This window comes from Eptatretus burgeri, chromosome 11 (genome assembly GCF_056783735.1).
Source record: "Eptatretus burgeri isolate ZD-2024b chromosome 11, Ebu_testis_v1, whole genome shotgun sequence".
NCBI lineage: Eukaryota > Metazoa > Chordata > Myxini > Myxiniformes > Myxinidae > Eptatretus > Eptatretus burgeri.
In genome coordinates this window covers 9,254,847-9,279,000 of record NC_140971.1, presented here as the reverse complement: position 1 = coordinate 9,279,000, position 24,154 = coordinate 9,254,847, and the positions used below count along the sequence as shown (strand labels likewise).

The 24,154-nt window shown below is 43.6% G+C and overlaps 1 protein-coding gene across 6 annotated transcripts in view; it reads right to left on the bottom strand.

The window, feature by feature from the left end:
* Window positions 1-24,154, bottom strand: part of LOC147016459 (uncharacterized) — a 428,934-nt gene that overhangs the window by 22,013 nt on the left and 382,767 nt on the right. For 5 of the 6 annotated variants that reach the window (XM_085845134.1, XM_085845133.1, XM_085845135.1 and 2 more), the window contains exons 15-17: window positions 21,338-21,456; window positions 16,726-16,778; window positions 610-688 (exon numbers count right to left, since the gene is read on the bottom strand). In XM_085845134.1, the coding sequence (XP_085701260.1) occupies window positions 610-688; window positions 16,726-16,778; window positions 21,338-21,456 (251 nt within the window). The remainder of the gene's footprint in view (window positions 1-609; window positions 689-16,725; window positions 16,779-21,337; window positions 21,457-24,154) is intronic. The other variant, XM_085845137.1, reaches the window with a different exon arrangement.

Below are 24,154 nucleotides of genomic sequence, written 5' to 3'. Positions count from 1 at the left end.
AAATAAAAACATATGTGACTGCTACATTGTGTGACTGTGGAAATACTGCGGCCGCCGTATAATTGCTTGTGGCCGTAGATTTTGGAGACCCCACGGCCACCGTGGCAAATGTGACTTAGGCCTTAGTTCTAGCAACTGGTGAGATTGAATCAGGTGTGGATTGGTTTGCAGCAGATAGTGCATCACAAGGAAAACATCACCTGACACATCATTCCCACACTCACAGCACATGGGACTCCGACAGAAAGTGAACCCCACGTGGTTCACACCTGCACATTCTTGCACTCTCAATGTCTACAGCTAAGTTAATGGAGAAGTCACGATCACCAACACAGAAAAATAAAATAAAATAAAAAACACTTCAAAACTTCCTGAAGATGTATGGAAGAAAAAAGAAGAAACTTAATGATGGGAAAACATCATTGAGATATAAATATGATTATAATTAGCATTTGTTAAGATCCACAAATCAGGAATAAAATGAAAAACTATATTTGGTTCCACGATGCGAACAAATCACACTCGATGTTCACCAGAAAAGTCCCCAAGGGTTTGGACCCAGTTTGAGATAAAATACATGTCCTCCACAAGTTCCTCAGTTCTTGGTACCTTCTCTTTTCTTTGCCTCCTTGGAGACCTTTAGAGCAGCTGGAGTGACCCAGAAATCTTGGGCAGGTTCAGGGACTCGCTGTGTGGGAGATGGAGGTTTGGGGGAAGGAAGAGGATGGTGGAAGAAAGGGCAATGAGGAGGAGTGAAGAACCACTAATGAAGAGTATATTGAATGCATGAGATGTGATGTTTTATCATGAACACGACTCGGTCACCATGACAGATAATGAGATAAATAATCACTGCAGTAAACTAACTCTCCATAACTACTCACGATGTAATCAGGGAAGTGAAAAACCATTCCTGCTTTACGGTATTGACAGCATATCTCTGATATAACAATGAAGAGAACAAATCACCCCAATCAAGGTACAAAGTGTGAAACTAATTGTGATTAAGGTTCAATTATGATGATTATAAACAAGCACAGACTTTTAATCATGAGCTGAGCCAAGATAGAGTTGATAAGAGTCTGAGGGCTGAGAGAACAGCTCGGGAGCAAGACCCAAGGAGAGGGGATAAAAACAGAGGTCACAATCCTGTCTGCGACGTGAGAGCAACAGCCCTCATGCTTTCGACTCATCACGTGATTCATCAATAAAGTTGAGAATTTTAGATTCCACAGAATCCAGAAGAGCAGACATGTGATTTGGGGATCATCGGCACACAAGGTTGAACAGGACTTAAAAGAATGACAAACAAAGGTCTTGTTGACTGTGATTAGTTCTGTTTCTGTAGAAATGGAGGATATCTCATCTGTGGCTGGATTTGGAGACAAGATGTGCTGCCGAACGTCGGTGCTGCTGAGCCAGCTTCCTGAGCAGGAGTGATATCCAGAGTGGTTTGCCATTTCCTTACCAGCAGCAGTTTGAGAAGGAATTTGAAATTTGTTCAGGGTGCCAGTGGTGGCTCACCTACTATTCACAAAGGACACTGTGGGGTCTTTATCGTCCACCAACCAATGCCAACAGATGTGACACACAGGTCAACGTATATCCGAGGTTTAAGCACACACCTTGATGAATCACCCTGCCTGTGAAACAATGGGGTGACACTTTATTGCTGGGTCAGGATACAAACCAAGGCGAGACAGCTTCGACGAGTCTCGTGTGCATACTTTGAGGTCATCCTGCCAGTCCAGTGCCTCATCTATACATTCATACAGTTCACCCCCTTCCCAGCGAGCTTTCCCACGCCAATGGACCACCAGCCTCGGCATGTGTCCTCTCTTCATTCCCGAGGTGACAATTAATTTCCAGTCACGAGCGGTTACGTTGTGAGAGGAGTGGTTTGTATTTTGCTGAACAATAAACGTCAATCACATCAAATACAAACACAAGCACTCACACACTTTCCCCCACACCTACACCATGATATATAGTGGGATGCAAAAGTACGAATCCACTTAAATTGATAACAAGTTCTCAAATCACAATTCAAACACTAATTTATCACAACATTGAAGATATGTATCGAAGTTAGTTCCCTCACCGAAGGCGAGGGTTTTGCATTTTGGGTCCGTTTGTTACTTACGAAATCTAAAGACTTCGTAGGTATATTGGTGACTTCCATCCTCTGTTTGTGTGTTTGTTTGTTTGTTTATGTGTTTGTTTGTTTGTTTGTATGTTTGTCTGTGTGTTTGTGTGTTTGTTTGTAGGCACGATAACTCGTGAACGGAAGAAGCTACCAATGTCAAATTACACCATGTGATTCAGGAGGGTGATGGCTAGCGCTGATTAGATTTTGGTCAAAATCGGCCAAAGGTCAAGGTCACAGTGAGGTCAAGCATAATTCCGTAAATTCATGTGGAGAAATGGAGTATTTTTGCTTCGCTCGATGTTACGAGTTCGTTTTAACTTCGATTTTAATTTTGTCTTCGGTTTTTGCGATCGCTTAGGACGCTTAAAACTCGGTTGTCGAAATTATGGTAAAAATCCGATGTTTTGGAGACGTTTTAAGATTGTATCAAAAATATTTCACTCGACGCGTCACGGGTCGTCCCATGATGCAGTGCGCTTGAGCAGACGCGTCGTTGAGTAACGTAAAGGTTTTCCGTATGCGCGCTGACGGTGTTTTTGATAAAGATGGTGTTTAAAAGTCATTTTTTATCCCAATAAAGGTTATCGTCGCATGCCTGACTCGCTGAGCCGTCGGATTATGTAAAGATTGTTGGTGGATGGCCGAATATTACGGTTTTGTGACTGATAAAATAATATAAAATAATTGCGTGGAGAAATGGAGATTTTTGCTTCGGTCGACATTACGATTTTTAATGGTTTGGTACAGATTCATCGTATAAACTTCTGGTTTGCGTCGCTACCGTCTCTTGAGACAGCTTTTATTAGTCAAGGTCAGAGGTCAAGTTGACGATTTCGGAAGTACCACTCTATGACTGCTTGTTTGTTTGTTTGTTTGTTTGTTTGTTTGTGTGTGTGCTTGTGTGTGTGTTTGTATGTTTATTTGTGTGTGTGTTTGTTTGTTTGTAGGCACGATAACTCGAGAACGGAAGAAGCTACCAATGTCAAATTACACCACGTGATTCAGGAGGGTGATGGCTAGCGCTGATTAAATTTTGGTCAAAATCGGTCAAAGGTCAAGGTCAAAGTGAGGTCAAATATTCGATTTTTGATGGTTTGGTACAGAATCATCATAGAAACTTCTGGTTTGCGTCGCTACCTTCTCGAGAGACAGCTTTTATTAGACAAAGTCAGAGGTCAAGTTGACGATTTCGTAAGTACCAGTCTATGACTGCTTGTTTGGCTGTTTGTCTGCACAGTACTTTCATGTTTTTCGCTGCAACTGCTTGTTAGATTAAGACACACTTTTCACCATCGGAGCACTCTTCATGTAGAATGTTTTATTGATAATTATGACGTCATAGGTCACGTGGTGTGGCAGCCATGTTGGAAAAACCGAAAAACTTTGGACCTCTATCTTTGAAGCCACACCAAGGAAAAAAAAATTGAAACTTGGCACATGGAAAGTACTCGTCAGGGGGAATAAATGTGAGTTTTTGATGACGTCATCGGTGCCTTAGTTATGACGTCATAATTGCATATGTAGAACGCTACATCTGATCAGTATGAAAATTTGTGAAGGTCATCGAGGCATAAAATGGTCCACAAAAAAAATATTGATAACGTCATTAATCACGTGATTCAGCAGACATATTGTGAAAAAAAAAAACCTTCAAAAATCTGCTTCTCTGAAGTGGCTGAACAGATCGAGGTGAAACTTTACAAGCATGACCGCCTGTCAATGAGGAACAAAAGGTTCACACATATGACGTCATAGGTTACATGGTTTTGCAGCCACATTGGATTTATCTTAAAACCTACAAGAAGCTTCTCCAGAACCACTAGACAGATCGAGGGAAAACTTCACACAAATGTTCCCCAAGCCTTTGGGATACCAGGGTATTCATGAATAGTTGATGTCACATGGTCTGGCAGCCATATAGGTTGGAGTGAAAATCTTTAAAATATTCTCTCTTGAACCGCTTAATCAATTGAAACGAAGCTTTATAATCATGACCGAGTAATGATCGGGAATATGTTTTAAATTTTAACCTGATCGGACACATGGTCCAGCAGCCGGAATTATTTAATTTTTTGATCTGGGCTCTTTTTGATATATGTATGTATGTACGTATGTACATATTGTGATGTTCACGGGACTTGAACAGTCCCACCAACGTAGAATGAGCCGAAACGATGGAGGCGGTTAATTTTTATAATCCAAAGATGGCGGTTCTAATCGCTCTACCGCAAACGGGACGAGGAAGGTGGCAGGAGTCGCTTTTCACTGAGTTGATAACGTTTATTTCTCTAACCAGAAATAACAAGACTCGGCAAGAAGAGGGATCCGGGGCGATTCGACGGGATGGTGGTGTGGGTTCGGGCGTGGCGAAAACACAAACAATTCCAATGGATATACCAATCTCAAACCCTCTAAGGCGCCAGGTACACACACACACACACACACACACACACACACACACACACACACACACACACACACACACACACACACACAACACGTAGCTAGTCCTGGTGGTCAGGCTGGCCCGTGGTGTGGACGCAACAGTCCCTGGATTGGCGTCAGACGAGCTGGCGTTGCGCTCGTCAGGGGCAGGAGACACCGTGGTGCTGTCGACCTCCTGGTCCTGGCCCAAGTCCGCTCACAGCCGCCAGGGAACCAGTTCTGGTGCCAAGTTGCGAGCAGGAGAGGGAGGCAGGTCCGCCCGCCGTTCGACCCCGTACTCCGAGCCAGCAGAACCCCAGAGCCAACCAAGGTGAGGCACGAAGCACAGGAAGGCCTCGAGACACGATGAAAACCAGGATCGAATCAGCCCAACAAAAAGCACGCTCCCAGCACAACAACCTCCACCAGAACAGTTTTTCTGTCCCGATCTTCTTCCTCTTTCTTTTCGACCCCGAACAGAACCTTTTTATCCTCCCGTCCTCGTCACTTCCAATCGAGCCGTTTTATTGGCCCTGCGCCGTCGCCTTCCGCCAATCGTGATCACGGGGCGGAGCCATCCGCAGCACTGTCCTGTGACGTCACGGCAAGCCTCCAGGGACTACTAAAAGGGGTTTACGCAGACACACTTACCCTATCCCGTGTCCCTATCTAATTACATGACAATTATGACGTGAAGAAATGGACATTTACTAGACAACTTATCACCACTGAATTGCTACTGATTACATCGAGATCCTGGTACACTCGAACAACATGGCATACCTAATTAAACATCCTAATTACCCTTTGAATGCATACCCCCCCCTCAAACGTAACACTGCCCCCTCCTCTGGTACCGCAGCTCCTGCAAGGTATATCACAGGCACTACCATACCAGCCTTAACACTTACTGACTCACACCTAATTAACCTATCGAAATAAAGTAGGAGGGGCAATGGGCAGCGAGTCGCAGCTAACTTACCTATCCTGATTAATGTACTACCCCCTTATGGCCTTATCCTCGCCTAAACAATCATTCATTTTTATTTTTATTATTTTTTTATTTTTTATTTTATCACTTGAGAGCACTGAGCGAAGTTGCACTCCATCCTCTGGATGCCCAACACTCTTCCAGTGACCTGGGGAGGGGAAACAAAAGGTTCCACAAAAACACAAAACTTATACTTTACATTCCTACTCTAAGCCTTAACGACACTATTCATGGGATATTTACACTTGACCGCGTCCCCCAGTGGATGCTAATAGACCCAACGTTACCTGGGGAGCCAATTTTCAAATTTGCTCACCCCAAAATTATGCGGACATCATGCCCTTGCTGCACATGTGAAGTTGTGCGGGATCGAGTGGGACTCACACATCTTCACAACACTCACACCATGCTCATCATCACATTTCTAGGTCATGGTCCCCATTTTAATGATGCAGGCTGAATCCCATCATGGTCGTGGGGTGGGTTACCACAAGATGATGGGGGCATCTCAGGTGCAACCATGCCCACAGGTAAGCTTTAGTCCAACCCGGACGTTTCTCCGCCCCGCTCCCTTTGATTTCCACCCCTTGGTAGCCATCAGCTCTCATCCCGTACAACACACTGGAAGGGGTCTCACTGGCTCCTCTGGCCTTCCTGGGTCGCCAAGGTCCTACCCGCCTTGGTCGCCCAATCAGACCCTCTCCCAGTTGCCTCCAGACACTGTCACCATTAGCCACCAGGGGTGAATATCCTTGAAGGGGGTCGCAATTCCCGCGCACCGTGAGCTTCAGCAATCCCTGCGGACAAGCACATCATCCCCACCCACAAAACCCACATGACTCCCCCACCCCATCGGCCTTACATGTGACACCTGCATTTCTAACACTTCACCGACCATGACCTTCCCTGTTACCACACCATGTCCAATAAAAATCAATGTGTGCACCATACATTTCACTTCTTAACTTGAAGCAACTCACACAGCACTTCTCCTCACCCGATCCACGCACCAGCCATTGGACAGCCACTCGTGCCCGCTTTGTTACCAATTACCCATTGTCCCTATTGTCACTCTAAAACCCAGCAGCACTTACAAACCCATGCCAATTTTTCCACAATTCACTTTTTTCACCAAAGGAGGGCACTTCGCCACAATCTCAGCAGCCGAGCATGGCCGTATATGCTCAGCCCAATCTAGTCTCCCCGACCCCCGACAGTGATCTCCGGACCCGACCTATGAAAGGGCATCTTGGATAGACCTGGTGGTTCAGCAGGAGGATTCACCCTCTCCGAGTCTAAAAGTCTATTGGAGGGTCCCTCCATCGCCGGGTACCGGCAATATCGTTGCATGTGTCCTCTTCGCCCGCACCGGAAACAACTCCCCATAAAAGGCCCCCGTGGGTATCTGTGTAATGTCTCTTCCGGTTCCGGACCCCCTCGGCCATAATCGAATTGCTCTATTGGCTGGGCTGGACCCCGCCGCTTTGGCGCACCAACTACCGAATTACCCCTTATCAAACTTGACAGTTTCTGGCAAATTTCCTGAAACATTTGGGTAATGCCAATTTCTCCCAGCCCCCCTCCCTGATCCTGAATCTCCGCCTGTCGGATCGTCACCGATGGCCTCTCGGGCACCTGACCCGGCCGACTCCACGAGGCCAGCCTGGCTGCGCAATCGGCCGCTCGGTGCACGGTGGGTGGATCCTGTAGCTCCACCAGCGCTCGGACCTCAGGGTCAAGAAGAGCAGCTAAAAATTTCTCTAGTGCCAGTCTGTCCCATGCCTCCACTGTAAGGTCCCGATACGCGATCCTGACTGATTGGTAAATGTCCTGTGCCAGCTCCTGCACTGTCTCACATGGCTTTAATCTGCGGTGCTGGAGCTGGCCTGCACCAGATCACAGTTCACTGCAAACCCAAACCGACGGCTCAATGCCTCGCAAATGTGGGAGCTGGTCAACATCCCCTCCGCGATCACATTTAACACATCTGCGGCTGGTCCCCGCAACGTTGCCACCAAATTCCCTGTACGTTCCCGCTCATTCCACCCGTTTAGTCGGGAAATACACTCAAATTGCGTCAGAAAAGCTTCAAGGCTCCCTGACCCGTCAAAATTTACCAGGGGGATCACTTTTACGGTGGCCCGCTTCTCAGTTTCTCCCTTGTCCGAATCCAGCCCAGGGATCAAACACCCTTGTGGCTGCGTATCCAATTTCAGAGCCCACTGTGGCCAAAGATGTTTTGTGGTGAGGGTCTCATGGGTCAATTTTGCCTCCTGTTCCAAATGTTGAATGGACCGATTCACCTATTCCCGCAGGATCTTCTGGGCCCGCACAACCTCCTCCAAGGCTCCGTCGCGAGTTTGTAGCTGCTCCTCAACCAACCCGTACACTCTACTTACAAAAGACGGCTCTACCAGGCCTTTATCCAAGACTTCATCTTGGCTCATAATTTTATCTTGTTCGTCCAAACGAGCCTCCAATTCTTTTACCTCCTCCGCCAAATTCATCCCTTGCTTCCTCAGCTCTCCCCACTCTTCAACGTGCAGCTGCATACGAGCATCCACACAGGCACGATGACGTTCCAGGCTTTCATCCACTTTATCAACCCGAATGTTCGTTGCATCAATTTTATCTACCAATTTCTTCCGCATATTTTCCCACTCCAATGTAATTTCTACCTTTGTTTCCTCCAATCTATCCTCGAATTTACTTTGTATTTCCCCCAATTGAACATCCACACACTCCTGCATCTCAGTTTTCATTTTCTCTATCTTTTCCCCCAATTCATCGCTCATTAAATCAATCCGTGCACCCAACTGTTGCCCCATTACGCCCAATTGATCTGTCATTTCTGCCATTTGTGCCCCCTGTGCCGTCATTTCTGCCCTCTGTGTCACGAATTGATTTTCCATTTGTGCCATCATTTCTGCCATTTGTGCCCCCTGTGCCGTAATTGCACTCATTAAACGTTCCAACATTGTCCAGATCGTCATTGTGCCGGTTTCCGGCGCTGCCGGCTCCGTTACGGGCGATGAAGCACGGTCCACACTCGGAATAAGGGAGGTTCCAACCCTACCCCCGTCTCTCCCTTCTTCCCCCGACTCGCTGCCAGACACGTGGCCTTCCTCCTCAAACATTTGCATATCCGCCATGGTGCAGAAGTCCCGTTTGCCGCCAATTAATTTTAATTTGAAAAATCCCGCTAAAATTTTCCCACGCTCGCGCGCTTTTCTGTAGTAATTTTATATTCCAATTCGTGGCGGGATTTTAATCTTGGTATATTCTCCCGATACCCAATATAATTTAGAGGGGTTCGAACATCCCACTGCTGACACCAATGTGATGTTCACGGGACTTGAACAGTCCCGCCAACGTAGAATGAGCCGAAACGATGGAGGCGGTTTATTTTTATAACCCAAAGATGGCGGTTCTAATCGCTCTACCGCAAACGGGACGAGGAAGGTGGCACGAGTCGCTTTTCACTGAGTTGATAACGTTTATTTCTCTAACCAGAAATAACAAGACTCGGCAAGAAGAGGGATCCGGGGCGATTCGACGGGATGGTGGTGTGGGTTCGGGCGTGGGGAAAATACAAACAATTCCAATGGATATACCAATCTCAAACCCTCTAAGGTGCCAGGTACACACACACACACACACACACACACACACACACACACACACACACACACACACACACACACACACACACACACACCACGTAGCTGGTCCTGGTGGTCAGGCTGGCCCGTGGTGTGGACGCAACAGTCCCTGGATTGGCGTCGGACGAGCTGGCGTTGCGCTCGTCAGGGGCAGGAGACACCGTGGTGCTGTCGACCTCCTGGTCCTGGCCCAAGTCCGCTCACAGCCGCCAGGGAACCAGTTCTGGCGCCAAGTTGCGAGCAGGAGAGGGAGGCAGGTACGCCTGCCGTTCGACCCCATACTCCGAGCCAGCAGAACCCCAGAGCCAACCAAGGTGAGGCACGAGGCACAGGAAGGCCTCGAGACACGATGAAAACCAGGATCGAATCAGCCCAACAAAAAGCACGCTCCCAGCACAACAACCTCCACCAGAACAGTTTTTCTGTCCCGATCTTCTTCCTCTTTCTTTTCGACCCCGAACAGAACCTTTTTATCCTCCCGTCCTCGTCACTTCCAATCGAGCCATTTTATTGGCCCTGCGCCGTCGCCTTCCGCCAATCGTGATCACGGGGCGGAGCCATCCGCAGCACTGTCCTGTGACGTCACGGCAAGCCTCCAGGGACTACTAAAAGGGGTTTATGCAGACACACTTACCCTATCCTGTGTCCCTATCTAATTACATGACAATTATCATTTCCCCCTTGAAGAAATGGACATTTACTAGACAACTTATCACCACTGAATTGCTACTTATTACATCGAGATCCTGGTACACTCGAACAGCATGGCATACCTAATTAAACATCCTAATTACCCTTTGAATGCATACCCCCCCTCAAACGTAACAATATATGTATATATATATATATTTATATTTGAATAAAGCTCACTTGGCTGTGCCTGGATGGGTTTGAGGGTCGAGGAGTAGCAGCTGAAATGGAAATCCTATCCAGGTTCCTCCTGGTGACTCCATCTTTGATTTTTACTTGTTAATTATGTAACACACCAGAACACAAACACCACACAAAAGTCCTGGTGAGGGTCCTCAATCTCTGATTGCTCTTTTTCTTGTTTAATTTATTGCAGTTATTATTGAATGACCCTTTGTCTTAACAGAATAATGAAGGGTGAATGCATTTGAGAGAAATATAAAATTTATGTGAGCAGTCTGACGATGTTCTGCAGTTCCTTGCAACACTGTTGGGAAAATATTGACTTGAACATGATCAATAAACGAATTAAATTAATACCAAATGGAGTTGAGGAAGTTCTTAAGGCAAAAGGGGGTAACATTGATTATTATCCTCTGTTGGACTTCGTCCGAAATGGGGGCTTATGGATTTGGTCTCGATTTTCGTGTTCGTCAATGCGACGCACCAATATCCCAGACATGTATGGACCGATTTTATTCGTACTTGACACAAACACAACACATGATGGTGTACATATGCACGTCATTTTTTTTCCGACATCAGATCCAAGATGGCCGACTGGCGGCCATTTTAGTTGTTAAAAAACAAAACCTGATGTCAAACACGTCCTGCATTTACCAATATTGCTGAAGCTTGGCACACAGATAATGATGACTTATATCAGCACGTCATTTTATTTTCGAGATGAGATACAAGATGGCCGACTGGTACCCATTTTGTTACGTAAATGTGTCTCCAACCATTTATGAGACATGCATGGTTGGATTTTGTTCAAACACGGCAAAAGCACAGAACATGATGGCATACACGTGCCCCTCACTTTATTTTGTGATCTGATCAAAGATGGCCAAATGGTAGACTGGCGGCCAATTTAGACATACATTGTCAGGGCAAACTCTTTAACCCCAGACAGCAAAATTACTAAAACAATGGGGGCGATGACATTTTATGTCTTTTTTACTTGTTCATTATCGGAAGACAGATTTGATTTTTTTTCTATAATAATAAGTGTTGTTATGTTATATCCTTAAGAGATCATGGATATCCCTTGAATGTGCTTTTGCTATTATATTATATTTATTTCTTTTATCATCACAACTTCATTAATAAATTTCAATCTCATTGGACTCATACTTTTGGACTTCAATCTTCCTCTTCCTCCCATCTTTAAGTCCAGGTTCTTTGCTGGTGTTGGAAATAGAAAGGTGAATTTATTTTACGATCCTTCTGGATTGACAAGTTGAGACTGGTATTTATCCGGTTTGAAAGACATGTTCCAATTATCAGACTGGTATCTCATTGATTCCTGATCTGCAGAGAGTGACACCTGTTGTCTCCCATTTGGTGTGATGTTGTGCTCAAGATATCACGGAGTCATCTGAAATAAACAAGGCAGGCTTTCCAGAGCGACTGTTTGAATGATAACAGGAATTAACGGGACAACCATCAATATAAATAATCGTACATTCTGCACAAGATCCAAAACTCAATTAACATCAAATAGAGATGATACGAGTGAGGTCATCTATACCTTTCAACTAATATGAGAAGAATAAATGATGACAGGGAATCAGCTGAACAGCACTGTTCGTGTAACTGTAATTAGCTTCAGGAATTGAATGCCGAACCCTGGTCTGCAAACCCCATATTGGTACAAAGACCCTCGTGGTAAAAAGGTGATAGGACGAGGTGATGGCCTGATCTGTATCATGTTCTGATGAACATATTAGTTCTTGGAATGGGACATTCATAATCGTCCATTAAACGACATTTTATAATTATTTAAAGTACAAGGAAATACATGTAATAAATATACCATCAGAGATGGGGAATCCCCCGCCATTGAATGAAAAAGGTCATACATATTCCAGATAATGAGGGAGGTGAATTGGAAACAAGACACCATTTGGTCATCATCTCGAAAAAGTTCCCCAGGGGTGAGGAACGTAATAACCAAAAATAATTGAAATCAGATAAGCGGTTTTCCATTTATGACAAAAAACATTTTTTTCAAGATGGCCGCCCCAGTCGGCCATCTTGGATCCGGCCAACACCAAAATCAATAGGGTTCTTCCTTTTCATGTGGTACATGTGTGACCCAAATTTCAAATCGATATGGCGAACAGTTTATGAGTTATCGCACTCACAGCTATAAATGTTGACGCCCGGACGGACGGACGGACGGACGGACAGCCGGACGACCTGGGTGACAACAATATCCCCCTTCCGCCATGCGGCGTTGGATAAAAACTATTTCTGAACAAACGAAATAAACTTAGATTTTGATGATTAAAAATTGCCCCCGGTTAGGGGTGATAGTCATCTCTGAAGCTCTGTAGATGTGGATCTCTGATCGGCTTAGAATGGCTTCGAAGTCGTCTTGCCTTTTGGTTCAACGTACAGACGAAAGCCCGGGAGTAAAAAGGATAAAAAAACCTCAGAAATCAAACTACATTTCTGAGTTATCCGGAGATAGATTTTGAAAATGGTTGATTTTGAACATTTATGATCAATGTGTCTTCAAAAGGATAGAAACCGGACCTCAGAAATCAACCCGCATTTCTGAGTCATAAATGGCGGAAGACATTTTGACAATGGATGATTTCACAAGTTTACAGCATTGGTGACCTTGATCTTGACCTTCAATCGTATCAAAAGTCATACTGTCGTGCATCAATCATCGACCCCTACCTACATACCAAGTTTCAACAAGATCGGGCGATTTTTTTTGACCGTATCACATCGACGATTTTTACAACTTTCAAGACACGTGATTCGATAATCAGGACGAATTTCAAAACTCGGCCCGAGCAAATTTAGATATTGTTCCATATTCTCAGAATCCCAAGGAATTTCGAAGATCGGATCATAAACGGCAGAGGAGATAGATTTTGAAAATGGACAATTTTGCAACATTGGAGTGACGTTGACGTTGACGTTCAATCGGGTCAAAGGTCATACCGTCGTGCATCCCTCATTGACATCTACCGACATACCAAAGATCAAGAAAATCGGAAGAAAAAAATGGGACGTATGGACAGACGGACATCGAGAATGGTTATATTAGGTCACCTCGTTAGAGATGACCTAAAAAGGTTGAGTTTCTTGCACTATTGTATCTCATTCCATGAACTTGTTGAACGCCTCATGAAACAACCACAGATATTTTGTTTATTTCATTTTTCCTTCTATTAACAGGGAAATACAGGCATAGCTTCAGCAGGAAAATTACTTGTAAATTACCTGTAAGTTACCTGTGTACATTCTTTTCTTTTCATCATCGAGGTCACTGATTCAGTGAGATACGATGGACCACAAAAGCATTCATCCCCTCCTCCAAAGTTTTCACATTTTGATGCAATCTGAGCTTTTTTCATGATGCTTTTAGATCAAACTTAACAAACAGAATCTTCACAAACGACTCCAAAGTGATAAGACGAAAAAAAATGCGGATAAAATATGAAAAAGTTTGATTAATAGTGAAAAATCAGATGATTCTCATGAACATAAATGTTTAAACCCTTTGCCTAATTAACCCTAAATCATTTCAGGAGCAAATTATTTGTTTGAAAGGTTACAAAATAAGTACAATATGCGTCACCTGTATGTAATCAGTGGATCAACTTAATAATTAAGCTAATTAAGATCAAAATAGGCCCGGTATGGTTCTTAGGGGGCTCATTTTACTTAATTAAGCTCCTCCAATTATCTAAAGAGTTTTAAGGTGCAACTCACTTGGTCAACCAGCAAGACAAACATGAAGACGAAGGAGTTCTCCAAAGAAGTCAGACATAAAGTGGTGGAGAAGCACCATTCAGGAGAGGGTTACAAGAAGATTTCAAAGTCACTCATTATCCCTTTGAGTACAGTGAAATTCATCACTAAGAGGTGGAAGATGTATTATAACACCCAGACTCTCCCCAGATCAGGTCGCCCATTCAAACTCAGCAGCTGGACAAGGAGGAAACTGGTTCGGGATGTCACTGTCAATCCAACAATGACTTTGAAAGATCTGCAAGGCTCAATGTCTGAGATTGGGGTCAGTGTTCATCAATCAACAATATCCCGTTCCCGTCACAAAGCTGGCCTCAATGGACAGGTGACAAGAAAGAAGCCATTCCTGAAAAAGACAAATCTAAAAGCTTGAATGGAGTTTGAAAAAAAGAATCTTAATGATACTGCAGGCATGTGGAGAAACGTTTTGTGGTCAGAGGAGTCAAACATTGAAGTTTTTGGTTTAAATTCAAAGTGTTATTTCTGGTGCAAGGTGAGCACAGCACACTACCCAATCAACACCATCCCTACTGTCAACCATGGTGGTGGCAGCATCTTGTTATGGGGCTGCTTTTCATCAGTAGGGACTGTCAACTTGTTAGGATAAGAAGGGACAATTAACGGTGCAAAGTACAGGAAAATCCTCGATCATAACCTGCTTGAGTCAGCCATGAATCTGAAACTGGGTCGGAAATTCACATTTCAGCAGGACAATGATCTGAAGCACAAAGCTAAAGCCACACTGGAGTGGCTGAGTAATCATAAAATAAATGTTCTTGAGTGGCCCAGTTAAAGTCCTGATTTGAACCCAATTGAACATTTATGGTGAGACTTGAAGATTGCAATCCATTGCCAATCCCCATCAAACTTGGCAGAACGAGAGCAATTTTCATGGGGAGAATGGGTAAAAATTTCACCATCTCACTGTACGAGGCTGGTAGAGACAAACACACAAACACTCATAGCAGTCATTGGTGCAAATCATGATGAATACTTTTACATCCAGTGAATTTTGATTTATACATGCTTTTTGCAGGTATTCCTGACATGTAACCTTCTTCAACTATGACTGTGTTTAGTTTGATCTCTTAAGATCTGAATTAAAAAGTTAATTAAAAAAAGTTGTTTCCACATTATCTGTAATTCATCTAAATGTGGTATAATTGGAAAGGGGGTCAATCTTTTTACAGGCCACTGTGTTATTGGCAACATTGGACTTTGTTAGAAATGGGGGCTTATGGATTTGGTCTTGATTTTCGTGTGTGTGTGTGTGTGTGTGTGTGTGTGTGTGTGTGTGTGTGTGTGTGTGTGTGTGTGTGTGTGTGTGTATGCGCGCGCGTCTGTAACCACATCTCAAACTTATATGGACCGATGTTATTTGTACTTGGCACAAACACAAACGACGGTACACATATACACATCATTATGTTCACGATGTGATCCAAGGTGGTCGACTGAATGTCAGGTCAGGCCAGATTAGATCTGTGACTTGCTGCAGTTATCATGTAAACCTGCACGAACCTGTTTCATGGTAGGGTTGTCGGCGACTAAACCGTCTACCACACCAGGTTTTTTGGTGAGGAGGGTGTTTGGAAATGGACACCCAGCAGGATTAAAAACAAAACCTGTCAAAGGGCGGAGGAGCTCCTTGTGAGCCAACGGCCATCCATATCTAGTGCCCAACTGTGTCTGCGGACGTCCTCCTGCATTTGGGTTACTTCTTATTAGGTTGTTGGTGGCAGGATTTGCACTCCGGCCACCATAAAACACTTCATTCCGCAAAACACAAAAACGCAAAGAAATCTGAAATCCCACTCCGTGAAATCCCATGTCCTTTTTCCTTGTTTACTGTTGCTCATGCCCAAGCCAGGGATTCACATGAATGACATTAAAGTTACTCCATACTTGGATCCCTCAGATAATCCATCCATCCATTGGGACCACACTCGGTACAGAGCGTCGAGGCTACCGAAGCAGTCTCTTGGTCAATTGGGCACAATCTTGGACTAGATGGGTCACCACTCCGACACGGGATACTCAAATGGCTCAATCAGCCCAGCAAGCTGGTGCTTATTTTGTCAACCTCAGAAGGATGACAAGCTGAGTCAACCACACCTGGTATGAATTCAACAGACAAGCAGGATTTGAACTCAGGACGCTGGGATCCCAAACCCACCACCCGAACCATTAGGCCAACACCAGGCAGCTGTGGAATCCCAAGCCCACCACCAGAACCATTAAGCCAACACCAGGCAGCTCTAGAATCCCAAGCCCACCACCCCAACCATTCGGCCAACACCAGACAGCTCAAGGACCCCAACCGCACCACACCAACCATTAGGCCAACACCAGACAGCTCGAGGATTCCAACCCCACCACCCCAACCATTAGGCCAACACCAGACAGCTCGAGGATCCCAAACCCACCACCCGAACCATTAGGCCAACACCAGACAGCTCGAGGATCCCAAACCCACCATCCTAACAATTAATCCAACTGCAGGAAGCTCGGCATCACATCATCAAATTCACCTCAGAAGTACATTTGTACACATAATCAAGTCTCATCATCGTTCATCAAATCCTCTCCATTTATACTTTCATTTCCATCCTGCTCTTGGGGATTTGTTCTGTGATCTTAAAAGTTTACAAAACTCATTACATGGCATCTTCAGTCATGGTTCGCATGTTATGCAACATCGTCATTTCTCTTACCTGTTGATAAAACATGAGAGTTTTATTATTTTAAATAGTTATAAAACAGGAGATTCCAGAAGTTAACCTCATTCAATATAAAAATATTCAGGAAGTTACCAGGTGATCCAAAAATGATTTCCACACACTCCTCATCCTGTGTTCACCACCAGCTGTAAGGAAATGGTAGAGATGAAATAAACATAAATATAAAAAATAGAGCATTAAAAAAGTAAAACAGTGGTTTCAGTTAAATGATGACAGCAAACCAATCACAACCTCAAATTTCCACAGCATCAACTAGAACGCCACTCGATGGAGCGCATACCTCTGACAGGCTGAACAGTTTACGTTCTGTATCCCAATGATGGGCCGGATCTTGATCCAGACCTGAACCAAAATCGAAATGGCTTGTTCATGTCACCTGCCCAACTCATCCACCAAGTTTCGTCCAAATCCGTCCAAAACATGCTTTTGTTTTTTTCCGTTTTGGGCCGATCTCTCAATGGTGAAAAATCTCTTATAAAATTCTCGGATCAGGATCCCTCTCCAGATCTTCACCAAAATTTCATCAATGCCTCCTTGTCATACACCCAATTTAGTACAAATCTGTTCACAACATTTTGACATATCCTTCTCACAGACAGACAATGGTGAAAACATAACCTTCTCCACCTTTGGTGGTAGAGGTAATCAGGGGAAGCACGAAGTGCCCCTCCCTTCACATGGAACAGTTTCTCTGTGTACAACTTTAACACATAGACTGAAAATTTGTTTCTGAGCTTTTACTGGATGAAATTGGCTGCAAATTTCAGAAGTAAATCGTTTGCAAGTCAAAGTAATATGTTCCAAATTTCAGCAATGTACGTTTCCGCAACCTTGAGTTTTTAAACGAAAACCCTCGAAATCAACGTTGGTGTCTGTCAGTCTGTCTGTCTGTCTGTCCACTCAAAATGTGTTGCCACTCATATCTCAAAGGCTACACATTGAAACTCGCTGAAACTTGGAGAAACATCAGACAATGCGTCTCACTAATGACTTTCAAAATAAATTCCACCAAAGTGCCATAGTTTTTGCTTTCTTGCAAGTTTTTGCTCATGTTCAACGATCGACGCATCATCCACAAATAACTGGCAGAAACATCATGCAATTCTGGTTGGTTCCACCGGAGGGCAGCACTATCCATCATTTATGGATAAGTATTGGTAGATCAATTAATTTGTGCATCAAATAAGTCATCGACAATTGAACGGACTCATTCATTCAATTTGTCATCATTGAAAAGTGAATGCTAAGCCAACTAATCATGGACAAAGTACGTACAAAATTACAATTAACTAGAAACCATCAACAAATTACATACTCATTCAACTGGTCAGAAACTATTCACAAAGTACGCACGAACAAATTCAATTATTCATCATCATCCAAAAGTAAGTACCAAGTCAAGTCGTCAGTCAATTATTCACCATCCACAAATGATGTACCCATTCAACCAGTCAGTCAATTAGCCACCATTCCTGAATTACATAGCCATTCAACGAGTCAACCAATTAATCACCATCCGTGAATTATGTACCCATTCAAACAGTGAGACACCATCCATAAAGTAGACACTCATTGAATCATCAACACATTCATCAGAAATAAAGAGAAGTGTGAATCAAGGGAAGTGAGAAGCATCCCTGTGTGCAACTTTAATGCAGGGACTGAAAATTCGTTTATCAGCTTCTAGTGGATGAAATCGGCCGCAAGTTTCAGAAGTAAATCCTTTGTATGTCGAGATATTATGTTCCAAATTTCAGCAATGTCCGTCTCTGCATTCTTGAGTTTTTAACAAAAACCCTCAAAAATTAACGTTGGTATCTGTCTGTCCGTCCGCCCGAAATGTGGTGGCGCTCACATCTCAAAGGCTCCACATTGAAACGAGCTGAAACCTGGAACAAACATCGGCCAATACGTCTCACTAATGGCTTTCAAAATAAATTCCACCTCTGTGCCATAGTTTTTGCTTTTTTGCTAGTTATTGCTCATAGGAGCAAACCCAAAAAGTTGGACATGGAAAAATTTTGACTCCGGCAGTAAAATAGTCAAACGTGATGATTCATAACTTAAGAACTGTTCCATGAAAGCTCGTGAAAATTTGAAAATGAATAGGAGGCCACCTGTTGAGCTTTCAAAGTTTCCCGCAGCTGCATAATTAGGGACAGAGCAAAAATTAGGGACACCGTAAAAGTGGACTTTGGAAAAAATATCAGTTTTTCAGGTGCTCTAATTCTGCAAGAAAACTGGCTGAAACATGGAATACTGCATGTAATACAGAGAAACCGTTCCATTCATGGGAAAAATGCCAGGAGCACATAAAAGGCTCCTTTATGTGGTATGTGTCATGTGGCAAACGATAGAAAAGAAGGGATATTGCATAGCTTGTAGAAAATGCCAGATGATAGAAAAGAAGGCACATTCAAAAAATTTCTCGTGTGCATGCTGTACCACCCTTGTGTTCTTCAGAGGAACCAAGTAATTCTCTAGAAAAGTTCCTATAAAGGGGCGAATTCCTGCGAATCCTATCCAGGTTCCTCCTAATGACTTCATCTTTGCTTTTTGCTTGTTCAGGTTCCTTCTGATTACTCCAATGCAGGACTGTACCTATTTGGTCAACCATTTGATTTGAATTGAATATTTCAATCCCATTATAAGTTCAAATGAATAATGAATAATAATTTTTAAAACGTCATAGGTCAGGGTCAGGTGTCCGATCAAAGCGGGGTTGCATCAAATCGGGATGTCTTGGTACCATCACTGCCAGCAGTTACAACGGTGAAGTTCTTATGATGTCTCTTATTAATTACATAACACACCAGTGCACAAACGACACACAAAAGAAGTCCTCGTGAGGGTCTACAATCTCTGATTGCTCTTTTTCTTGATGACAAAGTATTTTATAAATAATAATTCTTTTTTTTTATCAACATCCCTCCATTATTTAATACTATATATATATATATATATATATATATATATATATATATATATATATATATATATATATATATATATATATCGATATATATATAGATATATGTTTAATCGATGATATTAATTGAAGAATTTACCTCACTAAAATAATGAATTTATTATTATTAGAATTATATCAAATGTAATGCAATCGGAAGTTGTTCACATGAAAACCAACCAAACTTAAATAAAAGTTGACGATGGAGTCTGAAGACATTCTCACAAGTCCTGATCAAACAATCAGCCAATTATCCTCTGTTTCACATGATGGAAAAAAACCTCAGCATGTTCCACATAATCATCCGTTACTGATCAAATACTTGCAAATCCAAGTAGCTGAGATGAAAAGACATTGGAACACATTTTAATTGGTACTTTGCTACCTGTAAAGGTGTACAAGACAACAGGGAAACTGAAATCATCAACTTTATAATACACACTTGTACTAAAACCATTCTGTCCAACTCCAACCAACACGTCCAGATATGCAACAACTGTACAATCATTACCACTCTGGTTTACAATCAGGTTATCTGGATAAATCTTGTGACGCTGCCTATCAAAAATATTATAGTTAACCACACAAATATAATCCATATAACGATGTGTATGAGATAATATTTTCGCTAATCCTAATTTTTTCTCCTTCATCAGTTTTGACATGAATAAAAATTCACAGAAAATTAATAATTCCATGAGTAGACTGCTGCAATTCCCACCCATGGGAATACCTTTAACCTGTTGAAACATTATCCCACAAAAAAGATACATAAGTATAAAATAAAATATGAAAATAAAATTAACAGCATCCTTCAACTTCTGCTTCTCAAAACAATGAAAACTTGAGTATTTATTTTGGAAAAGAATGTTCTATCAAATCCGACACATAAAAACTTATTAAAAGAGTTTAAAACCTTGTCGATCACTTTGAAGAGTGAATCCTTCACTTGTACTAAATCCAAATTTGTGTACAAGGTTAAAAAAAAACCAACTGAATCCCTCACTTGTTAAAAAAAACCAAAAACTTCAATCATAAATTTTCTCCTTCATCTGTGGGGAGAGCTTTATCAGCCAGATTGAAAATATATTCATGGTTTATGGTGGAGTATGCCTGGTGGTGGCTTCATGGTCAGGGTGGTGGGCTTGGGATCCCAGGATCCTGAGTTCAAATCCTGCTCGACTGTTGAATTAATACCAGGTGGGGTTGACTCTGCCTGTCATCCTTCCAGGGTGTGCAAAATGAGTGCCAGCTTGCTCGTATCCTGTGTCGGAGTGGCGACCCGTCCAGGATTGTGCCCAATTGCCAAGGAGATGGCTAAGGCAGCACCAACGCTCTGCACAGAGTATGGTCCCAATAGATGGATAGATGGATGGTGGAGTCTGAGATTTCAATGGATTGTAAACTGTCAAGAGCTTGAATATGAAAGTAGACTGGTGGGTTTTCTTCTCTTCATTTCCTCATTTTATATTTCCCCAATTTACACCCAAACCCCAAGATGTGCACATAATGTGGTCTTCAGGTGAACTAGCTTGTGACTGTTGGACCTCCTGAAATACTGTTCTCAATGGGAGCTTTCAGTGTAGTTTGATCATACCAAGACAGATCCAGACAATGAAATAGCACCCAAACCAACTCACTAATAAAATAAAACTAGAAAGTGAAAACTGCAATTTATTTCAACAATCCCAAATTTTTTATAAATGAACCACTCACCTTTGTACATGCTGTGGATACGAACCACGTCCAAGCCACTCAGAGAATTTCCATGACCAATCACTTTTGGTACCAACGGGACAATCACGGGTCTCTTCTCATTCTTTGCAAAAGCCGTTCTAGAGGGAGAGAGGAAGCAACACAATGCCATCATCACCATGGAGCTGAACAGGATGGTCACCATGGAGAAGGATGTGGGAAGACCAGCCGATCATCAGTACCAAGAAGGGTGATAATTTCCCATTGAAATAAAAACATCCTTAAACTGCTCCAATTGTTATCATCTTGGAGTTCAAGGAAAAAACACATTTTGGAAATTGTGGTGTTGTGGATGAGGAGAAGAGGAGGAAGAAAACAGGATGAAAGTAAAATAACGTCAAAATGGTTGAAAAGGTGATTCAGGGTGATTCAGATTGTTCCATCGAAGTCTTTAATTTGATTTTTTTTTTTGCTTCCGTGCCATGTTTGGAACAAAAGAGGTTGCTGCATATGACGTCATCATAGAGCGACTTCTTTATCATTTTTTTTCCATTCCTCAAACGGAAGCAAACATGACATTAAAATCATAAAATATATGTGGTGAAAAAAAAATAATATATATATCTAAATATATGCATCTTCTTCTTGCATATGGCAGCTTGGCTACCAGGATAGCTATCATTTCTTGGAAGTGTGACGATGTTGCTGATGCAGTGCCCCTCTACCTGTTCACACTGGTACTCATTTTGCTGACCTCGGAAGGACGACAGGCTGAGTCAACCCCCTGGTGTATTAATTCATTTGCCAACGGGGCTTGAACTCAGGACCCAAGGATCCTAAGCGCCACTCTAACCCCGAAGCTAACACCAGGCTTTAAATATAAATATATGTCCGTGTCCGTGTCCGTGCCCGTGTCCGTGTCTGTCTCTCGCCCCCGCCCCCCTCTCCTCCTCCGTGGAAAATTTATTTGTTCCTGATGCACGGCCACATCTTTTAAGTTACAAACTCCAAAACTGGGGTGCAAGTACAACTGTGTGTGTGTGTGTGTGTGTGTGTGTGTGTGTGTGTGTGTGTGTGTGTGTGTGTGTGTGTGTGTGTGTGTGTGTGTGTGCGTGCGTGTGTGTGTGTGTGTGTGTGTGTGTGTGTGGGGTGGGGTGGGGGGGGTAACAGAGGCGATGTGGCCAAGGCCTCACGCTCGGGTGTGGGGATGTGGGGGGTGTAAGTTCTCGATATAAATGTGTGCCATGTAGCACCACCTCGTGGTGGTGGCAAAGGGTTTTGCAATTTCCCTTTTTTACCTGGGCAACGCTGATGTGAAAGCACTCTTCGTATGGGTAAATTTGTTCTCCTTCCTTCTCCACCCCGCCCCCCCACCCCCAGAAAAAAAGAAAAATATACCATCAGAGATGGGGAGTCCCCTGCCATTGAATGAAAAAGGTCATACATATTCCAGATAATGAGGGAGGTGAATTGGAAACGACACCATTTGGTAAACATCTCGAAAAAGTTCCCCAGGGGTGAGGAACGTAGTAACCAAAAATAATTGAAATCAGATAAGCGGTTTTACATTTACAGTAATCCCCCGCTATATCGCGGTACACCTATCGCGCCCCCGGTTCATCGCGGGTTTTCCCTTGGAACCTAACTAATTTTTTTCTGCGGATTCCCTCGGTATATCGCGGTAATAATATATAAAATATAAATTATTTAAGCAATAAATTATAACGCGTGGTGCTCGACCAGTCACACAACGCACGAGACAAAGTTTCGCTTGTGAACTTCGAATATTTTATACGTTTATTCTCCAAGCCCTACCGCCTGCACCTTCTAAGGCTTCTGGCAAGGAACCGCCCAAACGCCTGCACCTTCTAATGCTTCTGGCAAGGAACTGAAGCGCCAGAGGAAGGTCCTGACGCTCCAGGAGAAGGTTAAGGTGCTCGATATATGCTTCAGGAAGGAAAAAGGTTTGCTGCGGTTGGACGAGCACTGCCAAACCGACCAGACCAGACGAGTCGATCTCTGGCACCTCAAACCCGATCATTGCCAAGCCCACACCAGACGAGTCGATCTCCAGCACCTCGAACCCGATCACTGCCAAATCGACCAGACCAGACGAGTCGATCTCCGGCACCTTGAACCCGATCACTGCCAAGGCGACCAGACCAGACAAGTCGATCTCTGGCACCTTGAACCTGAAAACTGCCAAGCCGACCAGACCAGACGAGTCGATTCTTTGGGGAGGCGTCCATTCATCGCGGATTTTCACTTCTCGCGGGGGGGGGGGGGTTTGGAACGTAACCCCCGCGATAAACGGGAGATGACTATTACAAAAAACTTTTTTCAAGATGGCCGCCCCAGTCGGCCATCTTGGATCCGGCCACGCCCAAAATCAACAGGGTCCTTCCTTTTCAGGTGGTACATGTGTGACTCAAATTTCAAATCGATATGGCAAAAAAACATTTTTTTCAAGATGGCCGCCCCAGTCGGCCATCTTGGATCCGGCTATGCCCAAAATCAATAGGGTTCTTCCTTTTCAGGTGGTACATGTGTGACCCAAATTTCAAATCGATATGGCAAACAGTTTATGAGTTATCGCACTCACAGCTATAAATGTTGACACCCCGGACGGACAGACGGACAGCCGGACGACATGGGTGACAACAATATCCCCCTTCCGCCACGTGGTGGGGGATAAAAACGGACAGGTCTCTTAAAACTTGTGAGATTCCTGGCAGGAAAAGACATCAGGACGAGTGGGAGGTAGGGGGCGGGGGGGGTGCAGAGTGGAGGGAGGAGAGGAGCGGGATGTGAGGATAGGGATGGGGAGGGGGTTGGGGT